Genomic DNA, 13,986 nt, shown 5'->3' with positions numbered 1-13,986 from the left:
GTGCCACTCAAGGCCCATTGTAAAATAGACTCAAGTTTATAAATTGGATATTCATTTTGAGTGTACTGTATGTCTATATATTCATTTTTATTTGATTTAAATAAAATACATTAAAAATAATATGCAATACATTCAAAATAAATCTATCTATAAGCATTGTTGATTTAACAGTTGTTATACCTTGGATCACGTCCACTTTGCAAGGTGAACTCTGATCCTAAATTGTGTATTTTTATTTTTTAGTATTGCGGATATGAACTTCTAGAATATAATTTGTATTTTTAAGTTTTGAGAATGTGAATACAATATAAGATCATTACAATTTGTGACTTTGTAAAAGACAAATTATAAATATTTAGTATATAAATTATGTATTTTTAGATTCATGTTCATAGTGAACCCGAGTCGACAGAATAATTTGCCTTGATTTGAGACATGCGATTCATGTTGGTGGATAGTGATTGGGCCAATGCATAAAATTGGGTTGGGCCAAAGAGCCCATAATCCCAACACTTGTATTATATGGCAATTGTTTTAGATAGAAATATAGTGACATTAAACAAAAGATTGAGTACCCAACTAATTATCATTAGGTTACATAATCTTCACTTTATTTTAACAATGAAGAAAATACTATACTATATGATGATTACTTCTTACACATAATTCCATACCCGCCGTCGGTCCCTCCGGTGGCGCAGTCAACCGTACCGTAGTATTCCCTCTCTACGTCGGCGGTCACATTCCCGGGAGCGAACACACAAGAATTGCAGTCCGCCGTGAGAAGCGAACTAGTCCTAAACTTATCTTCGCCGCCGACAACCGCCATTTCGACGCCAGGCTTCGCCGGATTCCTGAAATCCGGCCGGTAAGTCCGGCCGAGAACCCCTTCAACCCTAGGCGACAAACTGAAGAATCTAAACTGCACCTCCAAGTGCGCAAAGCTGTTATTCGCCGGTATCCCGTAGCCGTGAATCGCGTTCTCCTGTTCCGTCACCGGAACAACGTTAGCCGAAACCTCGGCGATGTCGGCAACGGTTACCGTCGCGCTGTTCCTCGGAAACGTCCTCTCCAGTTTCAGGCTCCCGTCGGGGGAAGTCCATTGGGAGGATTGGCCTTGCGGGATGACGGCGGACGCGCCGTCGTAGCGGAATTCTAGGTGGTCGGTTTGATCGTCCCAGTTCTCGGCGGCGGCGGCGGCGATGGTGAAGTTGTGGGAGCCGAACATTATGCCTAAAGCCTGGATCCATGTGAAATCTCGGGTTCTGTTGAGGGGACGAAGGCCGATGAAACGGGCGTTGATTTGAAGATTTGTGTCTGATATTAAGGTGAAATGCTCATTTTTCTTGCCGTGGAAGTAGAAAACAATGCCGTCGCCGCCGATGAAACGTGGGTCGTAACAGGCTGCTCCGGGACCGTCGCAGTTTGGTTTTCTACCTGCCGATAGATACAGATATATATGGTACAAAAACTGATTATACATAAAGTTATTTAATTTTTTATTTTAGTCCTACGGACTCTATTTAATAAGTTCATATATATTTTCTGATGACCCTTTTGAAATACAAAAAGTCCTCTGATGACCTCTTATTTGCCAGAGTTTAACTTGACCACAAGACCGGTTGGTAAGTTATTTTTAATTTAATTTTTTATGATATTAAATTTATTATTTTGAGTGACCAGAGAAATTCGCAATCACTATCTAAGGGTACGTGTTTCATGACCTAATCGGCAAAGCTATAAAGAGGTAGACCAGCCTAAGTCATCCATTTACTTAAATCAATAAGACCAATAATAAGTTGTTCCCACCCGGAGTTGAACTTGCAACCTCATGGTTATCAAATCATGACAAACTTTTTTCAGTTTGAGAGTGTAATAGAATTTTTTGAAAAAAAAAAATTAAATAGAAAAGAGAGTAAAATGTTAGACATACTTTTGCAGACAGCTTCACATTTAGGGGAGTAACAATCAAGAAAGCAGGCTTGAGCAGTGGGATCTTTGGGGTGAGTTTGTGGGCACTGATATGGACAAGTTAAGTACTTGAGAAAGCATTTACTTCCACGATTACTGCACGTGACATGGTCAACCTTATGATGGGCAGCTTCAGCTTTCATCATCACAAAACTGGTCACAAAGAAGAGAACAAAGATTGCAGCAAATTGATTGGCAAATGCCTCCATTTTTGCCATCTTTAAGCAAGCAAGCAAAGAAGAAGCCAATAATGGAGTTTAAGCAATAATGATTGATGCAAAGGAGTTCACCTCTCTGTGATGATATATAGGCTCCATCTGCCTTGAAAAGTCTCACATTCTTGGATCTGATCTGCCATTTGCAGTGGAGATGAAGCTGCAAATAGTTTGAAAAGTTAGATAGATGGAGGTGTTCAATTCAAATTGATGGTGTCAAATGGCCAACCATGAGTTGGATGCCTTCAAAATTCAGAGTCCAATGCAAATTCACCAAATCCATGAAGGGTTTCAAGCACTCCCAAGTATTATTGCACAATTTGGTTCATGTCAATGGCCAAACTTTGGTACAACCCTTGGGTATATTATATTAACAATGCGATTAAAATAACAGCAAGTTGAACAGCAATTGGTCTTCTTGGTTTGAGCCAATTAGTTATGAATAATTTAGGTTAGTTTACTTCTTTGTAATCTTTTATTAGGTAGGGTCAAAAGGTGAAATTTACCTCGGCGGGAATTCTCTCGTCACCCAAAATAACAAGTTCAAGCAATAATAATTAAAGTATTGGGTCGTTCTAATTGTTCTCTCAAACATGATAATAAGTTATCATAAATTGACGTTTTAAGTGACTATTTTGAGATATTAATATGAGTGTGGCCCACTTTCAATTTAGATAAGGTTAAAGTGGATTCTGATTCTTCTAGTTGAGATGATGAACTTGATATATTATATGCTTACAAGAATGAAAAATTGATTTTCAAATTAAAGTGCACTCATTGAGTTGGAAAAATGAAGTTTAGGAAAGCTTTTAAGTAATGTCCAATCATGTCGATTTGTATTAATATAAATATAATTAAGTTTTTTAAAGAGTTTGAATTCTGTAGTATAGAAACCCTTTCTTATGCGTAGGGGTTAAATCCCAAAATGAGTTCAAAACATATTTTTTAATTATATTTTAGTGTCCAAATCGATACTTCAATGCTCATAACACCTCGAATATATTTTTTTTGAAAATTTATTTTGAATTATTAAATTTTCTTTTTACCCAAAAAAAAAACAAAAAAAAAACCCAATATATCCTTTGAGCTCCTTAGTCTTTATTTTCTACCACATGGATTTGGCCTAACTCCATATGTAAGTGTTCAAATACCTTCCATTTGTTTGTTTATTTTGAGGGAAAAGGGGTACGTTACGTTTATGCTTTTTTCTTTTATGATTTGTAAATATTCACCAGAAGAGTAAGATGCTGTGTAGTAACTAATAAGTACAATGAGCTCGAAACTTTATTAATTGAAGAAATTTAAAAATAATAATATGCAAGTCAAGCATGATTAACCACATAATTTTTTTGGCTATTTAATTATGATATTCTACTTAAAATTAATTGGTGATAAGTAAGTGTGTATTAACCATTTAGCCACATCACTCCATGATAAGTCACATCGTCACGTCTCGAATTAAGCAGGGGTTGAACTATGCCAACCCGATCGACGCCCAACAAATATCTTTTTATCGTTTAAATGGTTAATTAATTACTAAGAACAATATTACTAAGGAATTTAATTAATTTCACTCCTGTAATGTTAGCAAATTATATTATACACAATGGTCCACATTATAAGGTAGACCACTAATACATGTTCATTTTTAGTGTATTCTAAATTTCTAATGGGTTGTATTATTCAATCATGAATTTTATAAACTTTTAAAGAATTTTATGAACTTTAAAAGTTTGGAGGTATTCAATTCAAACTTTTAGAAAGTCTTTAAAAGTCATGCGGTATTCAATCAAAATTTTTAAAGAGTCTTTAAAAGTTGGGTGATATTCGATTAAGACTTTTAAAGAGTCTTTAAAAGTTATGCAGTATTTAAAAAGTTATGAATTCTTGTAGACTTTTTAATTTTATGACTTTTGTATACTTTCATTCTCAAATATAAATAATTGAAATTCAATTCTCAGTCCCAAGATTTCAAAATTTTATTTTCTACCAACTCTGAATGTTTTTTTTTCTCTATTTAAACTCTATTTTTCCGCTATTTAAACTTTATAAAGCTTTTACCTAAATTCAATAAATTATTCTTTCTTCATTATCCTATATTTTCTTCATACCTAGACTCTACCAATTTTTCATCTCTCCTAAACTTTACAATTTTCCTCTAAAAATATGAAATAATATTATTTTTACTTGTATATTTTGATTTTATTTTTATTTTTTTTCTACTAAATTTTTATTCATATTTTCTAAACTTTCTCTACAAACTTTTCTCCCTAACTTCTAAACTTTTTCTAAGAATTTTTTCTCCCTAAAAACATGAACAAAACAAAAATTTTAGCTACCACGTAAAATTTTACTATATGTTTCATAATATTCATATAAATACTTATATATTTTAATTCTCATTCTATTTATGTTTATATTCGTAATATTATATATATATATATATATATATATATATATATATATATATATATATAATAGCATGTTACAATGAATAGTGAACTACTATTCGCAACAGCAATTTGGGGCTTTGCACCTTGTAGACTTTTGTTGACTTTTTAAAATAAAAAAGTTGATAAAAGTTTATGAATGTTTTTTATATAGACTTTTATATATAGTCTTATAAAGTTTTGAATGGCTCTATGAAAGTCAATAAAAATTTATTAAAATGTATTATTTTAAAAGTTTACAAAAGTCTTGATAAAATACACTCATCTAAAATTGTACAAAAGTGATGATTGAATACACCCCTAAAAGTTCAAAAAACGTGAGAGAACAACGAAAAATTGCAACACATTATGGCTATGCATACGATGTATACCTCAAATCTCAAAATTAACAAAGTTCCACTGAGACTCAAACTCATGACCTCCTATATAGAAGAGGTCACTACATGCCATCTAAGCACAATGTGCTTGACACACTTTTGATGTTTTTATCTGATAACAAATTCGTTTATTTTTTTTCTTATTTGGATTATTAGATATTACACAACTTTATCTTGCAAAATTGACCATGTTCTCTTACTCATTTATTCACAAATTATAGTAAGTGATTGTCGGTGTCTCATTTACCTTTCCTAATAATTCAGTAATTTATTTTTCCATTCGGTAATTTATTTTTCCATTGGTCTTAATAAGTTGTAATTTAATATTTTTAACATGTAAAACTTCTTTGTTCTAAAAAATATGTAAAACTTTTCTTTTATATATATAGAAATGAGTTCCCGTGCGGTTGACCTTCTCAGGTGCGATTGTGCGGTTGCTTTAGGTGCGTAATTTTCTTTCTTAAGGTGCGTGATTTTCTTTCTTAAGGTGCGTCAGTGTTGAAACTTAAAGTGAGTTAACCTAAAGTTTAAGGTGCGTGATTTGTATGCTTAAGGTGCGTGAGTTACGTTGTTGAAATTTAAGGTATGCCATTTTAAAACCTTAGGTGCGTGGCTTGTGTACTTAAGGTGCATCGGCCTAAAGCTTTAAGTGTGTGTGATTTGTGTTTTTACGGTACTTTATTTGTGTGCTTAAAGTGAGTGATTTGTGTACTTAAGGTGCATAATTTGTGCACTTAAGGTGCCTGATTTGTGTATTTAAGGTGCATGATTTGTGTACTTAAGATGCGCAACCGTACAACTGCACAAAAACTCTTCCCCGCACCTGAACACTTCCATATAATAATAATAATAATAGTAATAATAATAATAATAATGATAATAATAATAATAATAATAATAATAATAAAAAGAGAAATGTTAGTACTTAAAAATGTCATATTATAAAAATATAAAGCGATATATACATGCTCAATCACTTATACAATTTATAAAAATTAAAATTATATAAATATCTTTTTCTATTTTAGGCATAACGCATTTTCCTGTATAACATAAGAGAAATTCCCTTATAATATAGACTGGAATGCCCATTTATTTTTTAAACATTTTAAGCAAAAAATAATACTTTCAATCATTATTTATCTCCAAACATAGAAACAGGCAAACAGCAGATATAACGTAACTAATTTTTCATGTAATTTATACTGAGGATCATAATTCATAAATGCATAATAACAGTAAGGGAAGTAAGTCCTATTATAGTATATAATATTTAATACAAAATTTTAACCAAAAACAGAAAAAAATTAGAGCAGTTTTCGAATTTCAACTTTGCTAATCCTACTATAAATTAGGTACGCTTATGCTTCTAGCTTTCAGTATCATTTCTGTCTCTCCGTTCTCGATCTCATCAATGGCGACAGTAAACTACCGAATACCGACCCTCGATCAGAATACAAAGTTAACAAGGATTATTTCTAGCTTTTAGTTTATTTTTAAGTACTGCACTGAAAGTGCACTGCAAGTGCACTAACAATGATTTTGTGTTTAAAATATAATAAATCTATTAAACTATAGTAAAAATAAATTTATAGTATATATAGTAACTTATATGTGAAACCATAGTCCATGGTATAAGAAGTGAATAATGCTTTGGTTTTAAATAATGTATTTTCCTTGGTTTTAGACACAAAGGTATTTATGAATTATATATGACTAGCACTTTGTTTTAATAATAAGTGATATAGCTTAAATAAAACATGGAAACTTGATAGAGAAAAAAAATGAAACTTTTGTTTTTTTACGGTCGTCTTCTCCGGGAGAAGACCACCTGAAATTGTATTTTGTTTTTTTTTTTTTAAAGCGGCGGTTAACGGTGGTCAACGTCAATAATTTATCAATAACTTGCTGGTTACCGATAAATTTAGCTCATTTGACTTATTTTGACAAGTTCAAGTGTTTAATTACACTTTTTAAAGTTTAAGGGTCTAATTAAACTTTCGAGTAAAGTTCAAGAGTCGATTTGACCATTTTCTCTTAGGAAGTTATGAAAATTGTGAAGCCCAGATGATATAACAACAAAAATGGGCCATTCCTATTTGGACTAAGCCCAATTACAGACGTGTTGTGCTTATCCAGTTATCCGTATCCGAGTCTCCGACACATTTCCTCTGACTCGTCAACGGCAAAAAATGGCGATGAAAGCCTTGTAAACCTCTCCAAGCTCTCTCTCTCTCTCTCTGTACACTTGACAGACAAATCATCATTCACCAACCCTCTCGCCGGCGACAATGAAGGCAGTTGTGATCACAACCCCCGGCGGACCGGAAGTCCTGCAAATTCAAGAAGTGGAAGACCCGAAGATCAATGACGATGAAGTGCTGATCAGAGTGGCAGCCACCGCGCTGAACAGAGCCGACACCCTTCAGCGCCAAGGAAAATACCCACCGCCGAAGGGCGACAGTGAATACCCAGGTCTTGAGTGCTCCGGCACCGTTGAAGCTGTGGGCAAACATGTCAATAAGTGGAAAGTGGGTGACCAGGTGAGCATGAACTAGGTTGGGTTTGTGTGTGTGTTTTTTAATGAATCAGTGCTTAGATTGAGTTTTTCTGTTTCAAATTATAGTCTTTTTTGTTTGTTTGTTTGTTTGTTTGTTTGTCTATCTTTTTGCTGGATAAATTTATCTAAATTCCATCAAGATTGAATTTTTAGGACTGGATAAAGGCTGGGAAATAAGCCCTGATTTTGACTAGTTTCCTTGTTTTATGGGAATCTTAGGAAATCTCACTGCTTTGTGGGTTGTATCATGTGTGATCTCTCATTGTACTTGATATATAGTTGTTTGGTTGTGTTATTTGTTTGATAACTACTTCTCCCATATATTGGGGGTGGGGGGAAGAAGAAAACCACAGGCTATGATGAATTCTCCCTATTTACAAGCTATCACTGCTAACATTCAGGGAAAATTCCCTAGCCCTAGGCCCCACATCCTGGCCCGACACATAGTACAGGAGTGAATCAGTGACTCAGTAGCCTATCAGGTGGTAGGACGAGTGCCTGTGCCCACAAGAGCCCATCACATTGGGTGCTGCGAGGCTCGATTATGTGTTCTTGCCCACAGTTTACTGTTCAGGAACCAACTGAGTTGCCTATTCGGGCAATGCTAACATTTCTTTAGAGCTGATTGGTATTCCGTATTTATTATGCAGAATTTTATCCGAAAACATTAGCATAAGACAATTACCTGAGAAACTTAATTGTGCAGGTGTGTGCTCTGGTTGGTGGTGGAGGCTATGCTGAGAAAGTAGCTGTACCTGCTGGACAGGTTCTTCCTGTTCCATCAGGTGTTTCTTTGGAAGATGCAGCTAGTTTCCCAGAGGTGGCGTGTACTGTTTGGTCGACTGTCTTTATGATGAGCCGGCTATCTCCAGGGGAAACGTTCTTGGTAACTTACACTCTAGTTCTTTAGTTTTCAATTACTTGGTGTCATTTTGCAGTGTTGACATGCATTCCAACTGAATTTTCCCATTGACACCCCGGTAAGGCGGTAACTATAGGCAGAGATGTTAATTTCATCCCAACCTACACGGATAAAACTTAGAACATGAAACAACTGAGTATCTACATGGAATTTTGGCGTTATAAGAATCATAATCGAAAGTAAAGAGAAGATTTCTGAATATGTTGTCATATAGAAAAGAGAATAAAAAGCCCTATAAATAGGTGCTAAAGACTACAAATAGGAAACAAGTTTTCATATGCCTACCTACCTAAATCCCTAAGACTGCCTAATCTATAGAGATTCCATATATTAAATATATATTCCATAACAAATTCTTTATTGACCTTTTATCAATTTTTTCCCCTATTTTTTGGCATCTGTTATCGTCTGTTGTTGCATGTGACAATGTTCAATGATGTTTCAGATACATGGGGGCTCTAGTGGAATTGGTACATTTGCCATTCAAATGGCTAAACATCAAGGAGTTAAAGTATTTGTCACTGCAGGTCAATCTTGAAGCTGTATTTTTGCCTTTCCATTTATACTTAACAAATAAGCAACCATCTAAAAATCGTGTTCACCAGGAAGTGAGGAAAAGCTTGCTGCTTGCAAGGAACTCGGAGCAGATGTTTGCATAAATTACAAGACTGAAGACTTTGTTGCTCGTGTGAAGCAAGAGACGGGAGGAAAAGGTAAAAACCATTGCTATAACATAATAAATAATTGGATTTTGAGTTGCACCTTACTTATTTGTGTTTACGAAACTTGAATTGTGCTTTTGCGTCGTGTCAGGTGTTGATGTTATATTGGATAACATTGGAGGGCCTTACCTCCAGCGAAACATCGACAGCCTAAACTTCGATGGGAGGCTGTTCATTATTGGCTTCATGGGCGGCACTGTTACAGAAGTAAACCTTGTAGGTTTGCTCGCAAGACGCCTCACTGTTCAAGGTAACTACAAGAAGCCCTCTTTCGCTCTATCGTCTTTTAAAGTAAACAAAATCATTATTACAGCCAGTAAGGCAAATCCCTTTTAGTCTTTTACATTACATCCCTAGAATTTAGAAACGTCGAGTTCATGAACTGTCTCTTCAAACGAAAGACAAAGACACCCTCGTGTATAATGCCAATGCCTTCCATGTTATGAACTGTCTCTTCAAACAAAAGACACCCTCGTGTTTATATATTATATGTTCAACACGCTCCCTCACATGTGCGGGCCAATTACTTTTTGATGGGCTCAAAGCAACATGTGGACCATAGTCTATTTTTTATCGGGTGACGCGGAGATTCGAACCTATGAGCTTTGGCAAGCTGATATTTGGATTGTACATTTATGTTTATGTATTATATGTTCAACAATGTCAATGCCTTCCATGTTATGAACTGTCTCTTCAAACGAAAGACACCCTCGCGTGTATAATGCCAATGCCTTCCATGTTTGTTATAGCTGCTGGCTTGCGAAACAGAAGCGTAGAGAACAAAGCGGTGATCGTTAGTGAAGTGGAGAAGAACGTTTGGCCTGCAATCGCAGCGGGCAAGGTAAAAGCGGTGGTGTACAACCGCTTCCCCTTGGCTGAGGCGGCGGAAGCTCACCGGGTAATGGAGAGCAGCAAGCACATTGGGAAGCTCCTACTTGTTACTTGAGAATGGATGCTCAGTTTTCACCCTTTTCTCATTTACTATGTATCTTCTCTCCAAAAGTATACTCTAAATAAGGAGAAATTCTTGTTTCATCTTCTTTTATGTATGTTTTAAGAAAACACTATTTTTATAAGAAATTATATTTGCAATCATAAATTTAGAATTTTTAATTTTGTTAAAATATATTAGTGAATTCATCATATTTGTTCGTATGATCATAAATGTAACCTTAATTAATGTTTATAAACACTAAACTGCATGTATATTATATTTATTTTCATTCATTTTGTAATATGTTGATAATATTATTTTTTATATATGACTATAAAAACAAGGCTTAACTTATATAAATATTATTATAATAAATAATAACTATATTAAGTATATATTGTTTAATCCTTATGATATTAGGAAATCAAATCAGACCTCTACTATGAATATATGATCGAAACTGTATAGAATTAGGAATGTTTAAACCTAATTCAGTGTCTAAGTTCCTATATAAATACCATCATCAGCGCCCCTCCCACCCAATCCGTACAATTCTCGTTATAAGTCGGCGCGCGAAACTTCGAAACCCAAATTCTCCGGTTTTTTCACTCTTCCCAGAAGAATAATCTACCATCGATCATGTCTTCTTCGGGAATCAACGACGGCGAGAAGATGGTGAGACTGAGAGCCAATGACGGCGAGGAATTCGAGGTGGCGGAGTCCGTGGTAATGCTATCTCAGACAGTCAAGTTCGTAGTGGAGGATGCCGGCTTGGGAGAAGATTCTGTTATCCCATTACCCAAAGTTGATGGAAAAACTTTGGCTAAGATTCTCGAGTACTGCAAAGTGCATGCTGCAGATGGCAAAAGCAATGCCGAGAAGAAGGAGTTCGACAAGAAGTTCGTGGAGGTGGACCAGGCGGAGGTTTACGATCTTCTCACGGCGGCGAACTATCTGGAGATAAGGGAGTTGTTGGATATTATGATCCAGAGAGTTGTGGACATGATCAAAGGTAAAACCGCTGAGGAGATTAGAAAGATTTTCAAAATCAAGAACGACTTCACTCCGGAGGAAGAAGAGGAGATGAAAAGGGACAATGCTTGGGCGTTTTGATTTTTGAATGTTTTTTGGAATTATTTTTTATAATTTATATTTAATTGAATTTGTCGTTTTGGTAGATTTAGTTGATTTGTTTATTAATTCTGTTCAATTTATGTTTTGTGAAAATTTTTGTTATTTCTACTACAGTTTTTCTAAAAACTATTTATTACTATATATATATTTCGAATATATACCACAGTCACATCCGTTGCTTGTTATATCATTCACAAATATATTATTAAAATTTCTTCCTCAAATCTTACCGGGTCTATTCAATCAAGAATTTTAAAAACTTTAACGGCTTTAAAAAGTTTTGTTGTATTTGATCTAAATCCTGAAAGACTTTTTAAAAATTTGTTGGTCTCGATCTAGAATTCAAATATAAATAGTTGAAATACGACCCTCCAACGCAAAACTTTTCAACTTTCCTACAGATTTTTTCTCCTGGTTTGAATCACAAACTCTTCATCTATTCCTATCCAATTTTACGATATGTTTCATAACTTTTATAGATACTCATATTATTTTGATATTATTATTTTTAATTATTTTCAAACGTTTCTATAAAAAATCATGGCAAAACAAGAAAAATTTCTTGCATTGGGTAGATGAGGATTCAATAAGTCTCCCACCGTCCGTGTGTCCGAACTCTACTAATATTTGTATGTCCTGGTTGGCATTCGCAACAGGAGTATAACGTTTGTATTCTACCTTCCACGGTTCGTGTGTTCGAACTCTACTAATATTTACAACGTTCGAGCATAACTTACCTAAAATTTTTTTGAAAATTATATTAGACATTAAAATCTATAATGTTTGGTAGATGTGTTGGCCACATTCATGTGATGTTGTGTATGACATCGTTCTCTTCTCCTAGGTTAATTAGACATTTACTCTTATTTAACCTTAGCATGTTGAAACTTAGTTCGCAAATTACACATGAGATGAGCTAAATCACAATATAAAATCATGTGTGACAGAAGAAGGTATGGAAGAATTTTTATTTTTTATGGGGTATATATTTGTAAAGTTTTTTTTTTTTTTCAAAATTTTAAAAGATACTCATTATATGGTTTCTATTTTTGTAAGCTTCCTAGAACGAGCTAGATTTCCAAATTTTACAAAACTTAGAAATAGTTCATTCCCATGCAAAACAGAGCATATATATATATATATATATATATATATATATATATATATATATATATATATATATATATATATATATATATATATAAATAAATAATCCAAATCATATTAGAACAAGTTTCCCGTGAGAATGTGTGGACAAATCCAAGCCACTGATAAATTAAGCGGTGTCATTTCATAAATATTACAAATTTTTAAAATGAGCAGAGTCTTTTCATAAATATTACAAAGTTTATTTATTTTGAATCATTAGATTTGCTAGATATATAAGAAGAATAAAAGAGTTGTTAGACACATTACATGCGCAAATTATATTGTGGACCATGGTTGAAATTGCAGTTTCAACCATGATCATGTAGTGTACTTTAGTAGCCTTTTTGAACTAAAGTGTGCTTATACACAAATAGAGAAATGGTCTTTACCATATAGTTCACATGTAGGCTGCATAAGTAAAGGGATTTGACAACGGATTTTAGGGGATCATCGATTATGACAACGAACTACCACTTGCTACGTGACAATGAGAGCAAATTCAAATTCAAGAACTACCACTTGCTACGTGACAATGAACAAATTAAATTCAAATTCAAGCTTCCCCTCACTTCTCTTGGTTTATAAAAAGGAAGACCCCAAGCTTAAAAGAACATGATGGAAAAATGAGTTCTTGTGAGATAATAATACCGCTTCATTGCAATATCTTGCTAGTCTTATAAATTGAAAGTAGAATCTCTTTGATTCCTCCAAAATCCAACACTCAACCAACACTATCTTTCCAGACTAAGGAAGTTGGAAGATTATCCTAGTAATTAAGGGATTTAGTGATTGATCATTGGCTAGCTCTAATCAAACAGTGAAAGATAAGTTGATGAAAAGTTCGTGACTATCTCAATGATTGCCAATCGGAAGAAGCTACAAGCTTCATTCTATTTCACTTGTACGTATTGTTGTATCTCAAAATACATAGTAGTGAAAATCTTCTTTTGAATTTAAGAAAAAGAGTACGGTAGGAAGTTTTTTTTTAAAACCACATACTATAAATCTCTCTTACTCTTTACATTTCATTTCATTACTGAATATGTGCAAAACACACACACACACACATATAACTTAGTCATATTATGTTTAGAGTTCTACTACATGGACTCTTACTTTCTACTCCCACACCTTTACTCCCTGGCGTGGCAAGATATGATATGTTATATTCATCTTGTGAGTCCCAAGAAAAGTGTCAACATAAAACTTTTGTGTTGAGAGTGTAAAAATATGGAATATAACTTGAAAGTCCAATTAGTATTTTTCTTATGTTTATTACAAGTACAGAGTATTAATTAAGAAGATTAATTGTAACTTTATATAAATATTACTCCGCAATATAATTATATAGTTAATATAAATTAAAGTTTATTTATTAAATGAACTATATAAAATTATAAACTATACATTTTATTAATTTTATAACTTAATAATATTATAATTAATAAAATAAAAATATTACGTATAAATTATATTAGTGTTAAAAATATAAGTTAAATAAATTATAATCAAATTATAAATTAAAAATTAAAATCTAATTATATATCTAATA

The 13,986-nt window shown here is 33.5% G+C and overlaps 3 protein-coding genes across 3 annotated transcripts; 2 read left to right on the top strand and 1 right to left on the bottom strand.

The window, feature by feature from the left end:
• Nucleotides 1-461: 461 nt before the first annotated feature.
• On the bottom strand, nt 462-2,239 carry LOC116020012. The gene is made up of 2 exons (XM_031260448.1): nt 1,934-2,239; nt 462-1,437 (listed from the first exon to the last, which is right to left on the bottom strand). The coding sequence occupies exons 1-2, from the start codon at nt 2,187-2,189 to the stop codon at nt 650-652; spliced, it is 1,044 nt and encodes a 347-aa protein (XP_031116308.1). The 5' UTR covers nt 2,190-2,239; the 3' UTR covers nt 462-649.
• Nucleotides 2,240-7,304: 5,065 nt separating this feature from the next.
• LOC116001920 (quinone oxidoreductase PIG3) lies at nt 7,305-10,316 on the top strand. Its single transcript, XM_031241882.1, has 6 exons — nt 7,305-7,556; nt 8,280-8,459; nt 8,941-9,022; nt 9,101-9,208; nt 9,309-9,467; nt 9,967-10,316. Exons 1-6 carry the CDS (start codon nt 7,305-7,307, stop codon nt 10,161-10,163), a joined length of 978 nt encoding a protein of 325 aa, XP_031097742.1. The 3' UTR covers nt 10,164-10,316.
• Nucleotides 10,317-10,790: 474 nt separating this feature from the next.
• Nucleotides 10,791-11,264, top strand: LOC116000918 (SKP1-like protein 1). Its single transcript, XM_031240797.1, has one exon. The coding sequence runs from the start codon at nt 10,791-10,793 to the stop codon at nt 11,262-11,264; it is 474 nt and encodes a 157-aa protein (XP_031096657.1).
• The last annotated feature ends 2,722 nt before the right edge of the window (nt 11,265-13,986 follow it).

This window comes from Ipomoea triloba, chromosome 1 (genome assembly GCF_003576645.1).
Source record: "Ipomoea triloba cultivar NCNSP0323 chromosome 1, ASM357664v1".
Classification (NCBI taxonomy): Eukaryota; Viridiplantae; Streptophyta; class Magnoliopsida; order Solanales; family Convolvulaceae; genus Ipomoea; species Ipomoea triloba.
The sequence above is the reverse complement of the archived record's forward strand: the minus strand, read 5'-3'. Positions and strand labels throughout refer to the sequence as shown.

What these genes read in the sequence shown, in the direction of transcription:
- LOC116000918 (XM_031240797.1), top strand. Translation starts at nt 10,791, where the DNA reads ATGTCTTCTTCGGGAATCAACGACGGCGAGAAGATGGTGAGACTGAGA.
- LOC116001920 (XM_031241882.1), top strand. Translation starts at nt 7,305, where the DNA reads ATGAAGGCAGTTGTGATCACAACCCCCGGCGGACCGGAAGTCCTGCAA. An exon ending in TAAAGTATTTGTCACTGCAG is followed by an intron (nt 9,023 to 9,100) that starts GTCAATCTTGAA and finishes CGTGTTCACCAG; the next exon opens with GAAGTGAGGAAAAGCTTGCT. An exon ending in GCAAGAGACGGGAGGAAAAG is followed by an intron (nt 9,209 to 9,308) that starts GTAAAAACCATT and finishes GCGTCGTGTCAG; the next exon opens with GTGTTGATGTTATATTGGAT.
- LOC116020012 (XM_031260448.1), bottom strand. Translation starts at nt 2,189, where the DNA reads ATGGCAAAAATGGAGGCATTTGCCAATCAATTTGCTGCAATCTTTGTT. An exon ending in ATGTGAAGCTGTCTGCAAAA is followed by an intron (nt 1,438 to 1,933) that starts GTATGTCTAACA and finishes ATCTATCGGCAG; the next exon opens with GTAGAAAACCAAACTGCGAC.